This window comes from Rhinopithecus bieti, unplaced genomic scaffold (assembly GCF_001698545.2).
Source record: "Rhinopithecus bieti isolate Rb0 unplaced genomic scaffold, ASM169854v2 scaffold_29928, whole genome shotgun sequence".
NCBI lineage: Eukaryota > Metazoa > Chordata > Mammalia > Primates > Cercopithecidae > Rhinopithecus > Rhinopithecus bieti.
In genome coordinates this window covers 2,022,874-2,037,565 of record NW_016814053.1, presented here as the reverse complement: position 1 = coordinate 2,037,565, position 14,692 = coordinate 2,022,874, and the positions used below count along the sequence as shown (strand labels likewise).

Below are 14,692 nucleotides of genomic sequence, written 5' to 3'. Positions count from 1 at the left end.
ATAAAATTGAAAAAGAGATAAACAATAGAGGAAATCAATTAAATCAAAAGCTGGTGTTTCCTTAAAAGATCAATAAAATTGATAGGCCTTAAAGGAGACAAAATTTACCAATATCGAGAATAAAATCTAGAACACTACTATAGATCTTACAGACATTAAAATAGTAATAATGTAATATTATTATATTGAACAACTTAATGCCTGTAAATTTAATTCTTTAGGTGAAACAGATACCTTGAAAGACACAAACTACCAAAGCTTTCTCAAGAAGAAGTAGACATCCTGAATATTTTATTTTAAAAATAGAATTTGTAATTAAAACTATTTCAACAAAGAAAACTCTAGACCTAAGTGACTTTACTGGCAAATTCTTCCAAATGCCAGGCACAGTGGCTCACACCTATAATCCCGGCACTTTGGGAGGCCAAGGTGGGCAGATCATCTGAGGTCAGGAGTTCAAGACTAGCCTGGCCAACGTGGTGAAACCTCATCTCTACAAAAAATACAAAAAAAAAAAAAAAAAAAAATAGCCGAGAGTGATGGCACATGCCTGTAATCCCAGCTACCTGGGTGGCCAAGGCAGGAGAATTGATTGAACCCAGGAGGCGGAGGTTGCAGTGAGCCAAGATCGCACCACTGCACTCCAGCCTGGGTGAAAGAGCAAGACTCTGTCTCAAAATAAAAAAAATAAAAATAAAAAATTCTTCCAAACATTTAAGGAATTAATAATACCAATTTAATGTAAACATCTCTAGAAAATAAAAGGGAAGATAAACACTTCCCAACTCATTTTTTGAGATCAGCATTATCCTGATGCCAAAATTAGCAGACATTACAAGAAAACTATACATCAATATCTCTCAAAACATGAATGTAAAAATTTCCAATAAATATTACTGATCAAATCCAGCAATATATATATATATGTATTTTTTTTTGAGACGGAGTCTCACTCCGTTGTCTAGGCTGGAGTGCAGTGGCGCAATCTGGGCTCACTGCAAGCTCCGCCTCCCGGGTTCATGCCATTCTCCCGCCTCAGCCTCCTGAGTAGCTGGGACTACGGGCACCCACCACCAAGCCCGGCTAATTTTTCGTATTATTTTAGTAGAGATGGGGTTTCACGGTGTTAGCCAGGATGGTCTCCATCTCCTGACCTCGTCATCCGCCCGCCTCCGTCTCCCAAAGTGTTGGGATTACAGGCGTGAGCCACCGTGCCCGGCAATATATTAAAATGATGAAATCATAAATAAGTTGGGTTTATCCCAGGTACAAAAGGTTGGTTCAACATCTAAAAATCAATGTAATTCACTGTATCAACAGACTACATAAAAACAATTAGGTGGTGAACACCTATAATTCCAGCTACTCAGGCCTGGCAGAAGTAGGAGGATTGCTTAGGTCCAGGAGTTCAAGGGTACAGTGAGCAGTGATAACACTACTGCACTCCAGCCTGGGTGACAGAGCGAGACTCCCTCTCAGTTAAGAAAAGAAAAGAAAGAAAAAGTGAATTATCATCTCAATAGATGAAGAAATGCATTTGATAAAATTCAACATCCATTCATAATTTTAAAAAGCAAACAAAAACACATCTAAGCAAACTAGGAATGAAAGTGAACTTTCTCAGCCTCCTATTAATAAAAGGCTTCTGTGTTAGATATATATGGCTGCATAACAAATTACCCCAAAACATAACAGCAAACATATTTCAGTTTCTAGAGGTCAGGAACCCAGGTATGCCTTAGCTGGGTGCTCCTGGCTCAAGGTCTCTCACAAGATTGAATTTACATTGTCATCTGGGGCTATAATCTCATCTGAAAGCTCACTGGAGTTGGGGTGGTGGGGAAGATCCACTATCCTCAAAAGGCTACATACAGTCTGATTCCATTTTCATGACATTCTGGAAAAGGCAAAACTATGGAGACAGAAAACAGATCAGTGGTTGCCATTTGCAAACAATTTCTGTTCACAGACCACCTCTAGGCCATCCCTGTACTGGGTTTCCAGGGCAACCACCAGCCCTCCCTCCTCAGCTCCAGGCTCCTTTCTGAACCCTACCTGGGTTTACATTTAGTAGCATGCTGCTTGACACGGGATTGACCCATGTTTCATAGACACTGTGTTAATTTTCTCTCCTCGGGTACTGCTTCCAGGGCAAGTACCCGCATTGATGCTGGCCCCGGGAACGGGGCGGATGACAAAGTGTGAGGCAGTCTGCCCACTGGCAACTGACACGATTTCATGATTTCCACAGGTCCATCCGCTTCCTGCCAGTGTGCTCAGATCAGAGCAGCAGGAGTCCGTTGGGAGAAGGATGGGGGAAAGGAACCGAAAACAATTAAGGCAGGCTCTGTAAGCTTCCACCTCCCACACCAGAAGGGTCCCACAGCAGAAGACTGCAGTGGAACCTTCCCTGCTGTAGGAGGAAAGTGCTGACTTTAACCAATTTCTGCGGTCACGCCTTCCTCTTCTTTCCTTTCTCCCTCTCATTCATTCATTGACGCCGCAGCACTGATCAGCACAGACATAGAAGCTGCCTCCAAGGGACCAAAGGGAATAACCGCGGTTCTGAGGTGTGGGGACGGCTGTTCCAGGGAAATGTGGACGGCTCAGGAGGGGCTCCTAGCGCTGGCGTCTTCCCCGCAGACGCGGTTACAGCTGCGCTTTGCACGGCCTGCGGAAGTTTGCAAATCTAGCAGGTCTGCTCGGCCCCCGGTCAGGACAGCTCCAGTGGACTAAGGGCGGCCCCCCGGGGCCCTTCCCTGCAGCCGGGACGGCGGCGGGGCTGGGCCGGGCAGGGGGTGGGAAGCGGGGGCGCTGCGGCCCCGCCCAGGCCGACCCGGGGCGGGGGCCGGTTCCCATAGGGATCTCGGGCCGAGTCACGCCGAACCGAGCCGAGCCGGGCGCAAGAAGGCGAGGCGGGAGCCAGGCCCGGCCCAGACTGCCGCGGCGCGGTGAGTCCCGGGCGGGCTAGGAGGCGCGGGCAGTGCCGGGCCAACACGTGGCACCGCTCCATGCTGCGCGGCGCCGCTGGGGTGCACGTCCGGGCGCGGGAGGGTTTTCCTGGTCCCGCGGACTAGGGGCGCGTGGTGGTCTCCTGCGGCCCAGCCTCGCCGCCGTCCCCGCGGAGAGCCGGGAGGTGTCTTCTTGCCGTAGGGAAATGAGACCCGAAATTAGAACCGGGGAAACCCTTAGCTCTCCCCGTGCTCCAGCCAGCTCAGGTGTCTTAGATCGGATGAACGATAACGTTAAAAAGATAGATTATCTTACAGCTCGGCTCGTTTTAGGATGGCAAGTTACATTTTAACTTAACATTTAACGGGCGATTAAAATTGGGTTATTGGAGGCAGCTAACTCTAGGCTGTTACTCCTGATCGCGTTGCCATTGCCGACACGGGTCCACTCTTCATTCCTTAACATGTCCTGTTCTGTTCTAGGCCCGTGACAAACACTTATCGTTGGGTGGGGCTCTAGTGCAGTCCGTTCGTGCCAATATTTTATAAGCGACGTTTTCAAACTATGTGAAGATCTGTTTTTTGTTCGTTTGCTTTTTTGACGGAGTCTAGCCCTGTCGCCCGGGCTGAAGTGCAGTGGCGCTGTCTCGGCTCACTGCAAGCTCCGCCTCCCGGGTTCACGTGATTCTCCTGCCTCAGCCTCCTGAGTAGCTGGGATTACAGGCCCCCATCGCTACACCCGGCTAATTTTTTGTATCTTTAGTAGAGACGGGGTTTCACTATGTTGGCCAGACTCGTCTCGAACTCCTGACATCAGGTGATCTGCCTGCCTCAGCCTCCCAAAGTGCTGGGATTACAGGAGTGAGCCACCACTCCCAGCTGAAGATCCATTTTAAGAAGATTTATTCCTCTATGATGGAGAAGTATGAAAAAATTGGGAAAATTGGAGAAGGATCCTATGGAGTTGTTTTCAAATGTAGAAACAGGGACACAGGTCAGACTGTGGCCATCAAGAAGTTTCTGGAATCAGAAGACGACCCTATCATAAAGAAAATCGCCCTTCGGGAAATCCGAATGCTCAAGGTAATTGATTCACTTTTCCTTTTTTCTTTTTCGAGACAGGATCTCACTCTGTCACCCAGGCTGGAGTGCAGCGATGTGGTCATAGCTCACTGCAGCCTGGAACTCCTGGGCTCAAGCCATCCTTCTGCCTCAGCCTCCTGAGTAGCTGAGATTACAGGTTTTAGCCACTGCTCCAGGCTCCACTTTTCTTTAAAGTGAATTTTAGGGATGAAAGAAATAAAGTGAGTCATGTTATGTTAAAAGAATGTCATGGGACATGGTTACATCTTACTTCATAGCCTTTTGACTTCAGTGACGCAAATGGGATATCTGTGCACAAGTCACTAATTATATAATGAACTAGAAAGCAGAAACAAAAGTGCCAGGTAAGGTGGCATTTGCTTTTAGAGATGCTATGGTATATTTTATTTTTCTTCCCAATAGTTTCTCTCCCACCTGTAGACCTGGGTTTTCAAGGACCATCACAATTTGATAGTATAGGAATGTAAGACAATTCAATTTTGCTAGCGTTGTTGATTTTTAAACTTCTAAGGTATTTTCTATTGGTATACTTAGTCTTTTAAGAGAATTAATCATTTACCTGTTTTCAAACTGCCAGGAAGCTCACAGGTTCTCATTACACCTCATATATATTTACTGCTGAGCATCATCGTGTCCCGTTTCTAAAAAGAAGCATTCTTCTTAAAGAAATGAAATGATCACTTTGTATTTTTTTTTTTAACGTTTTGTAGAAATGGGATCTCGCTATGTTGGCCAGGCTGGTCTGGAGCTCCTGGCCTCAAGCGATCCTCCCACCTTGGCCTCCTAAAGTGCTGGGATTACAGGCATGATCCATCGAGCCTGGCCTGATCACTTTTCAAATGTTTATTAGTTAACCCTAAATATACCATGATATCGGAGGGGGAAAGGTATTTATTACAAGCTAAAAGTGTGTTTGCCTCTAATGGAGAGACTTCTTTACAGAACTTCTGTGAAGGTGAAATCCAAATCAAAATGTGAAAGGTGACATGGAATGAATACCGTGGAGGTCAACTTTGTTTCAGTTATGGCCTCTGTGTTCTGACCTGTATAACTAACTACATGACAAGGGAAGAGCAACATGGTGAGAGACAGATGAATGAAACTTCCAGGGGATTTACTATTATTCTTGCTTCTGCATTTTCTCCAGATCACTCTATAAATCTTTTACCTGTGGATAAGTGTGTGGGGTCACTTCTAGATAAGGAACCTAAATGGAAAGTAGCAAGCTTTGGACAAATTGAAATGGGTGGATAACAGGGCAACTTCTCTATTTAGGTTTGGAATGTTCTTAGCCAACAGGATATTATCTATTGAGAGGAAATGCTTCCAAAGCCCCCCAGGGGAGTGCTCCCATAGGCAGGGGTGAGACTTGCAGTGTTTGACCATCCCCCTGCCCGGGTCACTCTACCCTTACCCTCTCTGTGCACAGGGAGAGGCTGTTAGGCATTTTCACTTCCTCAGGCTTTCCTAGGGGAGGAGGTGATCATTACATTTCAAAGGGTTCATTGACCTGAAAGAAAATCTGTTTCTTGCAGAAAGATACTTTTTCTGATTCTGAAGATTACTTTTGTGAATACTCCTTTCAAATCTCTCACCACACTTTATCAATACTACATTAACAGTGAGAGCTCCCCAAATTAATTGAGTTCTTCCAGGATGGAGACCTTGCCTCTGTAGCTCTGTATCCCCAAAGCACACTAGTTGGCACATCTAGGCCTCCCAAAAATGTTATTGTTGGATTGAAAAAAAAAGTTAACAAAATAAGATCTTAAAAAAGGTGGATGTTGCCAATAAATTGGGAAGTCAAATGTGTTCCCTGAACTGAATATTGATATCCTCCAAAGGATGAGGTTGTGTGCACATGAGCCTGATTTCAAAGCATGCAGCACCCCACTCTCCAGATTAAGTGCACAGATGTAGACACCCCTGATCTCTATGAAGTGGTGGGACTAGATTAGAGGTAGAGTCTGTTCTTTAAAGCTATAACTTTTTAGAGTTGTGTGATATTCCTAACACATAATACATACTGGACTGGGCATAGTGGTGCATGCCTGTGGCCCTAGCTACTTAGGAAGGAGGCCAAGGCAAGAGGACGGCTTAAGCCCAGCAGTTCAAGGCTATGGTGAGCTATGATTAGGCCACTGTACTCTAGCCTGGGTGACAGAGTGAGACCCTGTCTGTTATAAAATAAAGATACTTAATAAATATTTGCTGAGTAGGTAAATTGAGGGTATGGTGAATGAACATTTTATTTTCTCCATTTATGGATTCAGTAAATACTCACAGAGTCCCAGTTGTGCCTACAATGATATTTATGCAAAATTGTACACCCTGTCTTTCAGAAGCTTGGCTCTTGGAAGGGAGGTAAGATGAGTTGCCCTTTGGCTCTCACTCCTTATAGACTGGGTTCCCAGTGAGCAGGGCATGTGTACCCTTGTCTGGTAAGAACTCTTTAGGTGCTTGTTGAATGGTGAAAATAAAGTGACTGGGGGCATGTTTGAGCTGAACTTTGAAACGTTTAGGGAAACGTGGAATGAGAGATAAGGCATTCCAGGCAGACACTCTATCCTAGGAAAAGGTGCATAAGTGGAAAGCACAGTACATTGAGGGAACACAGGTAATAACCCCAGTGTCTTGGCCAAGATGCCCAGTGGGTGCTAACAGGCCAGGGAGAGAAGGAAGGGGGAAGCCAGGGTCCAGCAGGATCAGGTCATATTCTAGATTTCTTCTGAAAGAAGAGCACGTAGGAATCTAATGATTGGATGAGAAATCAGGAACAATTTCAAGGTTGTTGACTGAGTGACTGGAAGAGTGAAGAGATCGTTCACTGTGATAGAGAGACCCAGGTGCAAAGTTGGTGGAAAGGAAATAAAGAGCTCTGTTTTGGACAGGTTAAGTTTGAATTGTGAACCCAAAGAGACTTGTAAAGTAGGCAGTTGACTACACAAGTCTGGCATTCAGAGGAAGTCCAGGTTGGAGACAGATAAAGTTGGGGGACATAAGCTTATCGATGGTATTTAAAGCTGTGGGACCGAAGGTGGTCACCATGTGGGATGGAGGGACAGGTACTGAAGGTGGAAGCTTGGTGTACCCAGCCCTTGGGGGTCAGGAAGATGACAAGGAACCAGCAAGGGACGCAAGAAGAGGCGATCTGCATGGTAGGAAACGCCATAGAACAATGTTCTTTCTTTATTATCATTATTATTTCTTTTTTGGAGACAGTCTCACTCTGCCACCCAGGCTGGAGTGCAGTTGCACAATCTCAGCTCACTGCAAACTCTGCCTCCCAGGTTCAAGAGATTCTTCTGCCTCAGCCTCCCAAGTAGCTGGGATGAGAGGTGCCTGCCACCACACCTGGCCACTTTTTGTATTTTTAGTAGAGATGGGGTTTCACCATGTTGGTCAGGCTGGTCTCGAACTCCTGACCTCAAATGATCCACCTGCCTTGGCCTCCCAAAGTGCTAGGATTATGGGTGTGAACCACTGCGCCTGGCCACAGTGTTCTTAAAAGCTTAGTGAAGAAGATCGTTCAGAAGTGAGGGGATGCTCTGTGGTGTCAAAGGTCTCCATTAGTAGATTTAGGATTAGCCATTGGCTTTGATAATGTGAGGGTCTTTGGTGACCTTGACAAGAGCTGTGTGAGTGGAGAGGCAGGAATGAAACTTTCATCAGCAGAGGTTTAAGAGAGACGAGAGGAACGAAGTGAAGATAGTGATATGGGCAACTGTTTTGAAGAGTTTTATTATAAAAGGAAGACAAAAATGGGGCAGAGGTGTTTGTAAAGATGTGGGCTGGGCCGGGCGCGGTGGCTCAAGCCTGTAATTCCAGCACTTTGGGAGGCCGAGGCGGGTGGATCACGAGGTCAGGAGATCGAGACCATTCTGGCTAACCCGGTGAAACTCCGTCTCTACTAAAAAAAATACAAAAAACTAGCCGGGCGAGGTGGCGGGCGCCTGTAGTCCCAGCTACTCGGGAGGCTGAGGCAGGAGAATGGCGTGAACCCGGGAGGCGGAGCTTGCAGTGAGCTGAGATCCGGCCACTGCACTCCAGCCTGGGCGACAGAGCGAGACTCCATCTCAAAAAAAAAAAAAAGATGTGGGCTGAAGACAGGTTTTTTTGTGGTTGCTGTTTTTAACTACAAGTGAGAAGTACATTTGTATGCTAAAGTTGTAAATAAATCCAGTAGAGAAAAAACTTGATGTTGGAGGAGGGAGAGAATTACTGGACCCATGACCTTGAGTTACTAACCCGAACCATACCAAACTTAAATATCATTGCATAAAAAAAGACAATTTAGGCCGGGCACGGTGGTTCACGCCTGTAATCCTAGCACTTTGGGAGGCCGAGACGGGTGGATCACCTGAGGTCAGGAGCTTGAGGCCAACATGGTCAACGTGGTGAGACCCCATCTGTATTAAAAACACAAAAACACAAAAACTAGCCAGGCGTGGTGCCAGGCGCCTGTAATCCCAGCTACTCCTGTCTGAGACAGGAGAATCGCTTGAACCTGGGAGGCACAGGCTCCAGTGAACCGAGATCGTGCCCTTGTGCTCCAGCCTGGGTGACAGAGTGACACTGCTAGATTCTTTACATACACTCCCCTTAATCTTTCTGTACAGGATCCACAGCTGGCTCCAAGCTATGGGGTGGAACTTGTTCCACCAGGGTATTCACCGTCTTCTAATTTGCATGTGATACATGGACCCTACATGAATTCAACTCCTTTCCATAACTCAGGTTTAAATATATTAAGGATTTATTGGATGGGAGGTAGGGTGGTCATAACAGAAGTCAGATTACAGAGAGAGACAATGTAACTAAAAGCAAATCACCTTAAATCAAGAAGTCAGGAGCTGGGTGTGGTGGCTCACGCCAGTAATTCCAGTATTTTGGGAGGCCAATGTGCGGATCTCTTGAGCCCAGGAGTTCAAGACCAGAGGGGGCAATGTGGTGAAACCCTATCTCTACAAAAAATAGAAAAATTAGCTGGGCGTGGTGGCATGCACCTGTAGTCCCAGCTACTCAGGCAGCTGAGGTGGGAGGATCACCTGAGTTCTGGGAGTGAAGTCTGCAGTGAGCCGTGATTTGTGCAGCTACACTCCAGCCTAGGCAACAGAGTAAGACACTGTCTAAAAAAATAAAAAAAAAAATCAAGGTCAGGCATGATGGGCTGGAGCATCACAGGCCCTGTGGTGGAAAGTGGGCAGTGGTTCTGCATAAAGCAGGCGGATGCACTTGAACTCCACGCAGCCCCTTAGGGGAATATCTGTTTGTCCAGCAAGGAGCAAGGAAAGGGCTATGTGTTTCAAAACAAATACAAACCATACAAATACAAAGTAATACAAACCAAAACAAATACAAACCATACAAATACAATGTAATACAATAGAATAATTGTGTTACTAAGTCCCCAAGCCCCTATGCTGCTGAATCTTCTCTCTGTGGAATGAAAATGGTAGGAAGAGGAAAGAAAGAATTTCAGCCAGCAGTGGCAGAAAAAGTAGATGCTCCTAGCGGAGCTGGAGGTTAAGGACAGGACAGTATCACTGTGGGATCTCCGGGCAGATGTTCTACCTATGGCAGGTGGTATGGGGGCATTAAAATATATTAGACCAGCATTGGTCAAGGGCTGAAAGCAGCAGCTGGGACATTGTCCGTGACAGGTCTCCCTCCAGAAAACAAGAAAAACAAGAGAGACAAGGAGAAGGAATCATCTACTGCTGTGTGGCAGGTAGGGGCAAGGGACCTAGTAAATCTGGACAAACTGCCAAGTGTCATTGTTACCTAGGATGCACAAATTACACTACTAACAACCTTAGAAGGTAGATATTGTTATCCCATTTTACAAATGGATTCAGTGTGGTTAATGATTTGCCAAGGTCTCCCGGTCAGTAGGCTGGAATGCAGAAACAGTTCTCTCTGTCCCCAAGTTCATGCCATGTGGTTTGCCCATACCAGAACCATCCATCACTTTATACCAAACACCATACTCTGAAGTCTCCCCATGACTGGTCCTCAGAATTTATACTGCCCATTCTCCAGCAAGGCCTTAGCTGTGAGATTCGTGGCTTCTGTGGAGGCCTGAGTACAGATTCTAGCTGGAGCAGCAGTTCTTTCCATCTCTCATTCCATAACCCTATGGACTATTTTAGAAGGCTAAAAGTTATGGTTTGCCACCTACAGAGATGAGAACAAGCATGAGGGGAAATGTCCATTTGAAAATTAATTATAGGCCGGGCGCGGTGGCTCAAGCCTGTAATCCCAGCACTTTGGGAGGCCGAGACGGGCGGATCACGAGGTCAGGAGATCGAGACCATCCTGGCTAACACGGTGAAACCCCATCTCTACTAAAAAAAATACACAAAATTAGCTGGGCGAGGTGGCGGGCGCCTGTAGTCCCAGCTACTCGGGAGGCTGAGGCAGGAGAATGGCGTGAACCCGGGAGGCGGAGCTTGCAGTGAGCTGAGATCCGGCCACAGCACTCCAGCCTGGGCAGCAGAGTGAGACTCCGTCTCAAAAAAAAAAAAGAAAAGAAAAAAAAAGAAAATTAATTATAAATATCACAATGTAATGCAGAGATTAATAATGAGAACAAGGTCATTCCTAAAGGGGGAAAATTGGTTCTTGGCAGATGACAAAAAAATCTAACTTTTTTATTGTTTAAAGCACAGATATACATATGGTTCCTATACAGATATACAGTATATTTGTGATATTAAAATTTCATTGGTAAGTGATTAGAAAAAATGTGTAAAATGACTCTTTGGAGGAGAGAAATGAAAAAAGGTGCATGGGGTGTGGGCGAGTGGGACTGTTGAGTGTATCCTAGATGCCAGAAGTATGCTCTCATTTGATTTTAATTCATCATGAATAGTAGTAACCTGCTGAATGTCCAGAACATCCCTTTTTTCCCTGCTGTCCCCTTTCATCAGTAGCCTTCTAGAAGGGACAGGGGCTGTGTGACTGCATGGGGACAGGAGCTGCAGTCAAGGACTTCAGTCTGGTCCCCTCTCCTCCCCTCCCCTTCCCTCTTTTTTTTTTTTTTTTTTTTTTGAGACAGTCTCACTCTGCTGCCCAGGCTGGAGTGCAGTGGTGCAATCTCGGCTCACTGCAACCTCCACCTCCTGGGTTCAAGTGATTCTCCTGCCTTAGCCTCCCCAGTAGATAGGATTACAGGGGCATGCCACCACGCCCAGCTAATTTTTGTATTTTTAGTAGAGACAGGGTTTCACTGTGTTTTCCTGGCTAGTCTCAAACTCCTGATCTCGTAATCTGCCTCTCTTGGCCTCCCAAAGTGCTGGGATTACAGGGATGAGCCATCACATCCGGCCATGGGACTTCAGTTTCTGATCATGCTTGAAGCTGTGGAGCGACCTTGGGCAAGCTCTAATGCTTCCTGGAGCCTGGCCCACCTTATTGCTAAGATTTATGTCCCTGTTTGGCATTGCTTTGCTGAATTTTTGCTGAGGAGAGCAGAGGGCTCTTGGGTCAAACATCTAACAGCAGTCAAGCAGCCTCAAGGATGCAAGGGCAGGAAAGTAGAAGGTCAAAGGGAATAATAGTATAGAAGAGGAAAGCACAGACGGAAAGGCAGAAGGTGAGATTTTAACGTGGTGCTGCGGCCAATGGAGGCGCTGGAGATAAAGCTCTTCACACAGCACCCCCAAGAGGCTCACTGTCTTCAAAGAGCAGACCAGAAATCCTGCTGGGCACATTACCATCATGGTGACAGGCACATGCTCTAAGAAGCAGGACTGTCAAAGTTGCCTGTTATCCAAAGTATTTATTAAGTGCTTAATTGAATGTGCTCTGTGCCAGGGCCACATCCACTAAATGCTAACAGAGTACCATATAAATGCTCGCTAGCTTTAGAATCTAATTAGAACTTTCACAGTTGGAAGGGCTTCTGCTCCTCAAATATTAGCTGAAGGAGTGTTTCCTAACTCAGTAAAAACCTTGGCCAGCCGCAGTGGCTCATGCCTGTGATCCCAGCACTTTGGGAGGCTGAGGCAGGTGGATCATGAGGTCAAGAGTTTGAGACCAGCCTGGCCAACATGGTGAAACCCCATCTCTACTAAAGATACAAAAAATTAGCCAAGTTTGGTGGCGTGTGCCTGCAACCCCAGCTACTCGGGAGGCTGAGGCAAGAGAATCGCTTGAACCCGGGAGGTGGAGGTTGCAGTGAGCCAAGATAGAGCCATTGCACTCCAGCCTGGGCAACAGGGCGAGACTGTCTCAAAAAAACAAAAAACAAAAACAAACAAAAAAAACCTAGTGGAAAATCCTGTAACATCTTTAAGAAATTAGTCCTGCTGTTGCTAATAGGGGTCATTTCTAGGGTCCCTCTCTTTAAATTGTTTAATTGGCTTGTTGAGGTGGATTAATAACATTTGTCTATTGTTTTAGCTGAGGTCAGCATTTTCTGTTACGGATTATAGATGAACAAACTCAAATGTCTGTGGAATCACACTGTTAACGTAAACGAGGGAAGCAGCCTGAATATAGGGCAAGATGGAGAGGTGGAGACTGGGGCAAACTGGAGTCCTCATGTCCAGCAGTACTGGACAGCCACTGCTCAGTACCACAGACTGCAAGCCTAGGGTGCTGGGTTTTCAGTCTTTTTTTTTTTTTTTTTTTGAGATGGAGTCTTGGTCTTGTCACCCAGGCTGGAGTGTAATGATGTGATCTGGGCTCACTGCAACCTCTGCCTCCCAGGCTCAAGCGATTCTCCTGCCTCAGCCTCATGAGTAACTGGGATTACAGGCACTCACTACCATGCCCAACTAATTTCTTGTATTTTTAGTAGAGGTGGGATTTCACCATGTTGGACAGGCTGGTTGTGAACTCCTGACTTCAGGTGATCCACCTGCCTCGGCCTCCCAAAGTGCTGGGATTACAGGCGTGAGCCACCGCACCAGGCCCACCACCCCCCTCCATTTTATTTTTGTAAGACAGGATCTCACTCTGTTGCCCAGGCTGGAGTGCAGTGGCACAATGATGGCTCACTGCAGCCTCAATTTCTGGGGCTCAGGTGATCCTCCCACCTCAGTCCTGAATAGTTGGGACTACAGGCATGCATCACCACACCAGGCTAATTCTTTGTATTCTTTTTGTTGTTGTTGTTGTTGTTTTTGAGATGGAGTCTTGCTCTCTCTTCCAGGCTGGAGTACAGTGATGCGATCTTGGCTCACGGCAACCTCCACCTCCCAGATTCAAGTGATTCTCCTGCCTCAGCCTCCCGAGTAGCTGGGATTACAGGTGCCCACCACACCTGGCTGATTTTTGTGTTTTTAGTAGAGATGGGGTTTCACCATGTTGGCCAGGCTGGTCTCAAACTCCTGACCTCAGGTCATCCACCCACCTCGGCCTCCCAAAGTGCTGGGATTACAGGCGTGAGCCACTGCACCCAGCCAATTCTTTGTATTCTTTGTAGAGATGGGGTTTCTCCATGTTGCCCAGGATGGTCTCAAATTCCCGTGCTCAAGCAATCCTCCTGCCTCGGTCTCCCAACATGCTGGGTTTACAGGCATGACCCCCCCATGTCCAGCCAGAGTCTTTTTTTAAAAATCCAGAAATCAGAATTTTATGTAAAGTGTCCTAGGGGTTTTCCTACAAACTTTTATTCTGAGAAAAACTCAAGAGGTACAGAAGTACAGAGAATAGTGCAATAAATACCTGCATACCCTTAGCTAGATTAGTTCATCAACTGTTAGAATTTTGCTGCATTTCCTTTCTGTCTTTTTTTCATTCTTTCTTTTTAGAGACAGTCTCACTCTGTTGCCCAAGCTGGAGTGCAGTGGCACAATCATGGCTCACTGTATTCTTGAAATCCTGGGCTCAAGTGATCCTTCTGCCTCAGCCTCCTGAGTTGCTGGTATTACAGGCATGTGAGCCATAGTGCCTGGCTAATTTATTTGTTTTTTGTAGAGATAGGATTTTACTGTGTTACCCAGGCTGGTCTCAAACTCCCAGCCTCAAGCAATCCTCCCACCTCAGCCTGCCAAAGCCCTGGGATTACATGTATGAACCATTGTGCCTGCACTTCTTTTGTTTCTGTTTCTGCCTCTCTCTCTCTTTCTTCCTCTCTCACATGCACTTTTTTGGCTGAGCCATCTACCTAAATATTTAGCTTAATCTCCTGAAGCAAAGATGTTCTTCTATATAATCACATTATGATTTCCATACTCAATAAATTTATCACTGACTCAATACTATTATCTAATATATACTCTATGTTCAAATTTCTCATATGATCCTAATAATGGTTATATAACTATATATATAATGAAATAACTATATATATGTGTGTGTATAGTTATTTTTTAATCCAGGATCTATTCAGTGACTGTACATTGCCATGACTCTTTTTTTTTTTTTTTTTTTTGAGACGGAGTCTCGCTCTGTAGCCCGGGCTGGAGTGCAGTGGCCAGATCTCAGCTCACTGCAAGCTCCGCCTCCCGGGTTTACGCCATTCTCCTGCCTCAGCCTCCGGAGTAGCTGGGACTACAGGCGCCCGCCACCTCGCCCGGCTAGATTTTTGTATTTTTTAGTAGAGACGGGGTTTCACCGTGTTAGCCAGGATGGTCTCGATCTCCTGACCTCGTGATCCGCCCGTCTCGGCCTCCCAAAGTGCTGGG

General features: G+C 46.2%; 1 protein-coding gene across 1 annotated transcript in view; it reads left to right on the top strand.

Annotated features, from left to right (window-relative positions):
- The first annotated feature begins 2,849 nt into the window (after positions 1–2,849).
- CDKL1 (cyclin dependent kinase like 1) overlaps positions 2,850–14,692 on the top strand; it is a 71,477-nt gene continuing 59,634 nt past the window's right edge. Inside the window, exons 1-2 of the mRNA XM_017849454.1 lie at positions 2,850–2,951; positions 3,715–4,034. Coding sequence (XP_017704943.1) covers positions 3,864–4,034 — 171 coding nt within the window. The 5' untranslated portion in view covers positions 2,850–2,951; positions 3,715–3,863. The remainder of the gene's footprint in view (positions 2,952–3,714; positions 4,035–14,692) is intronic.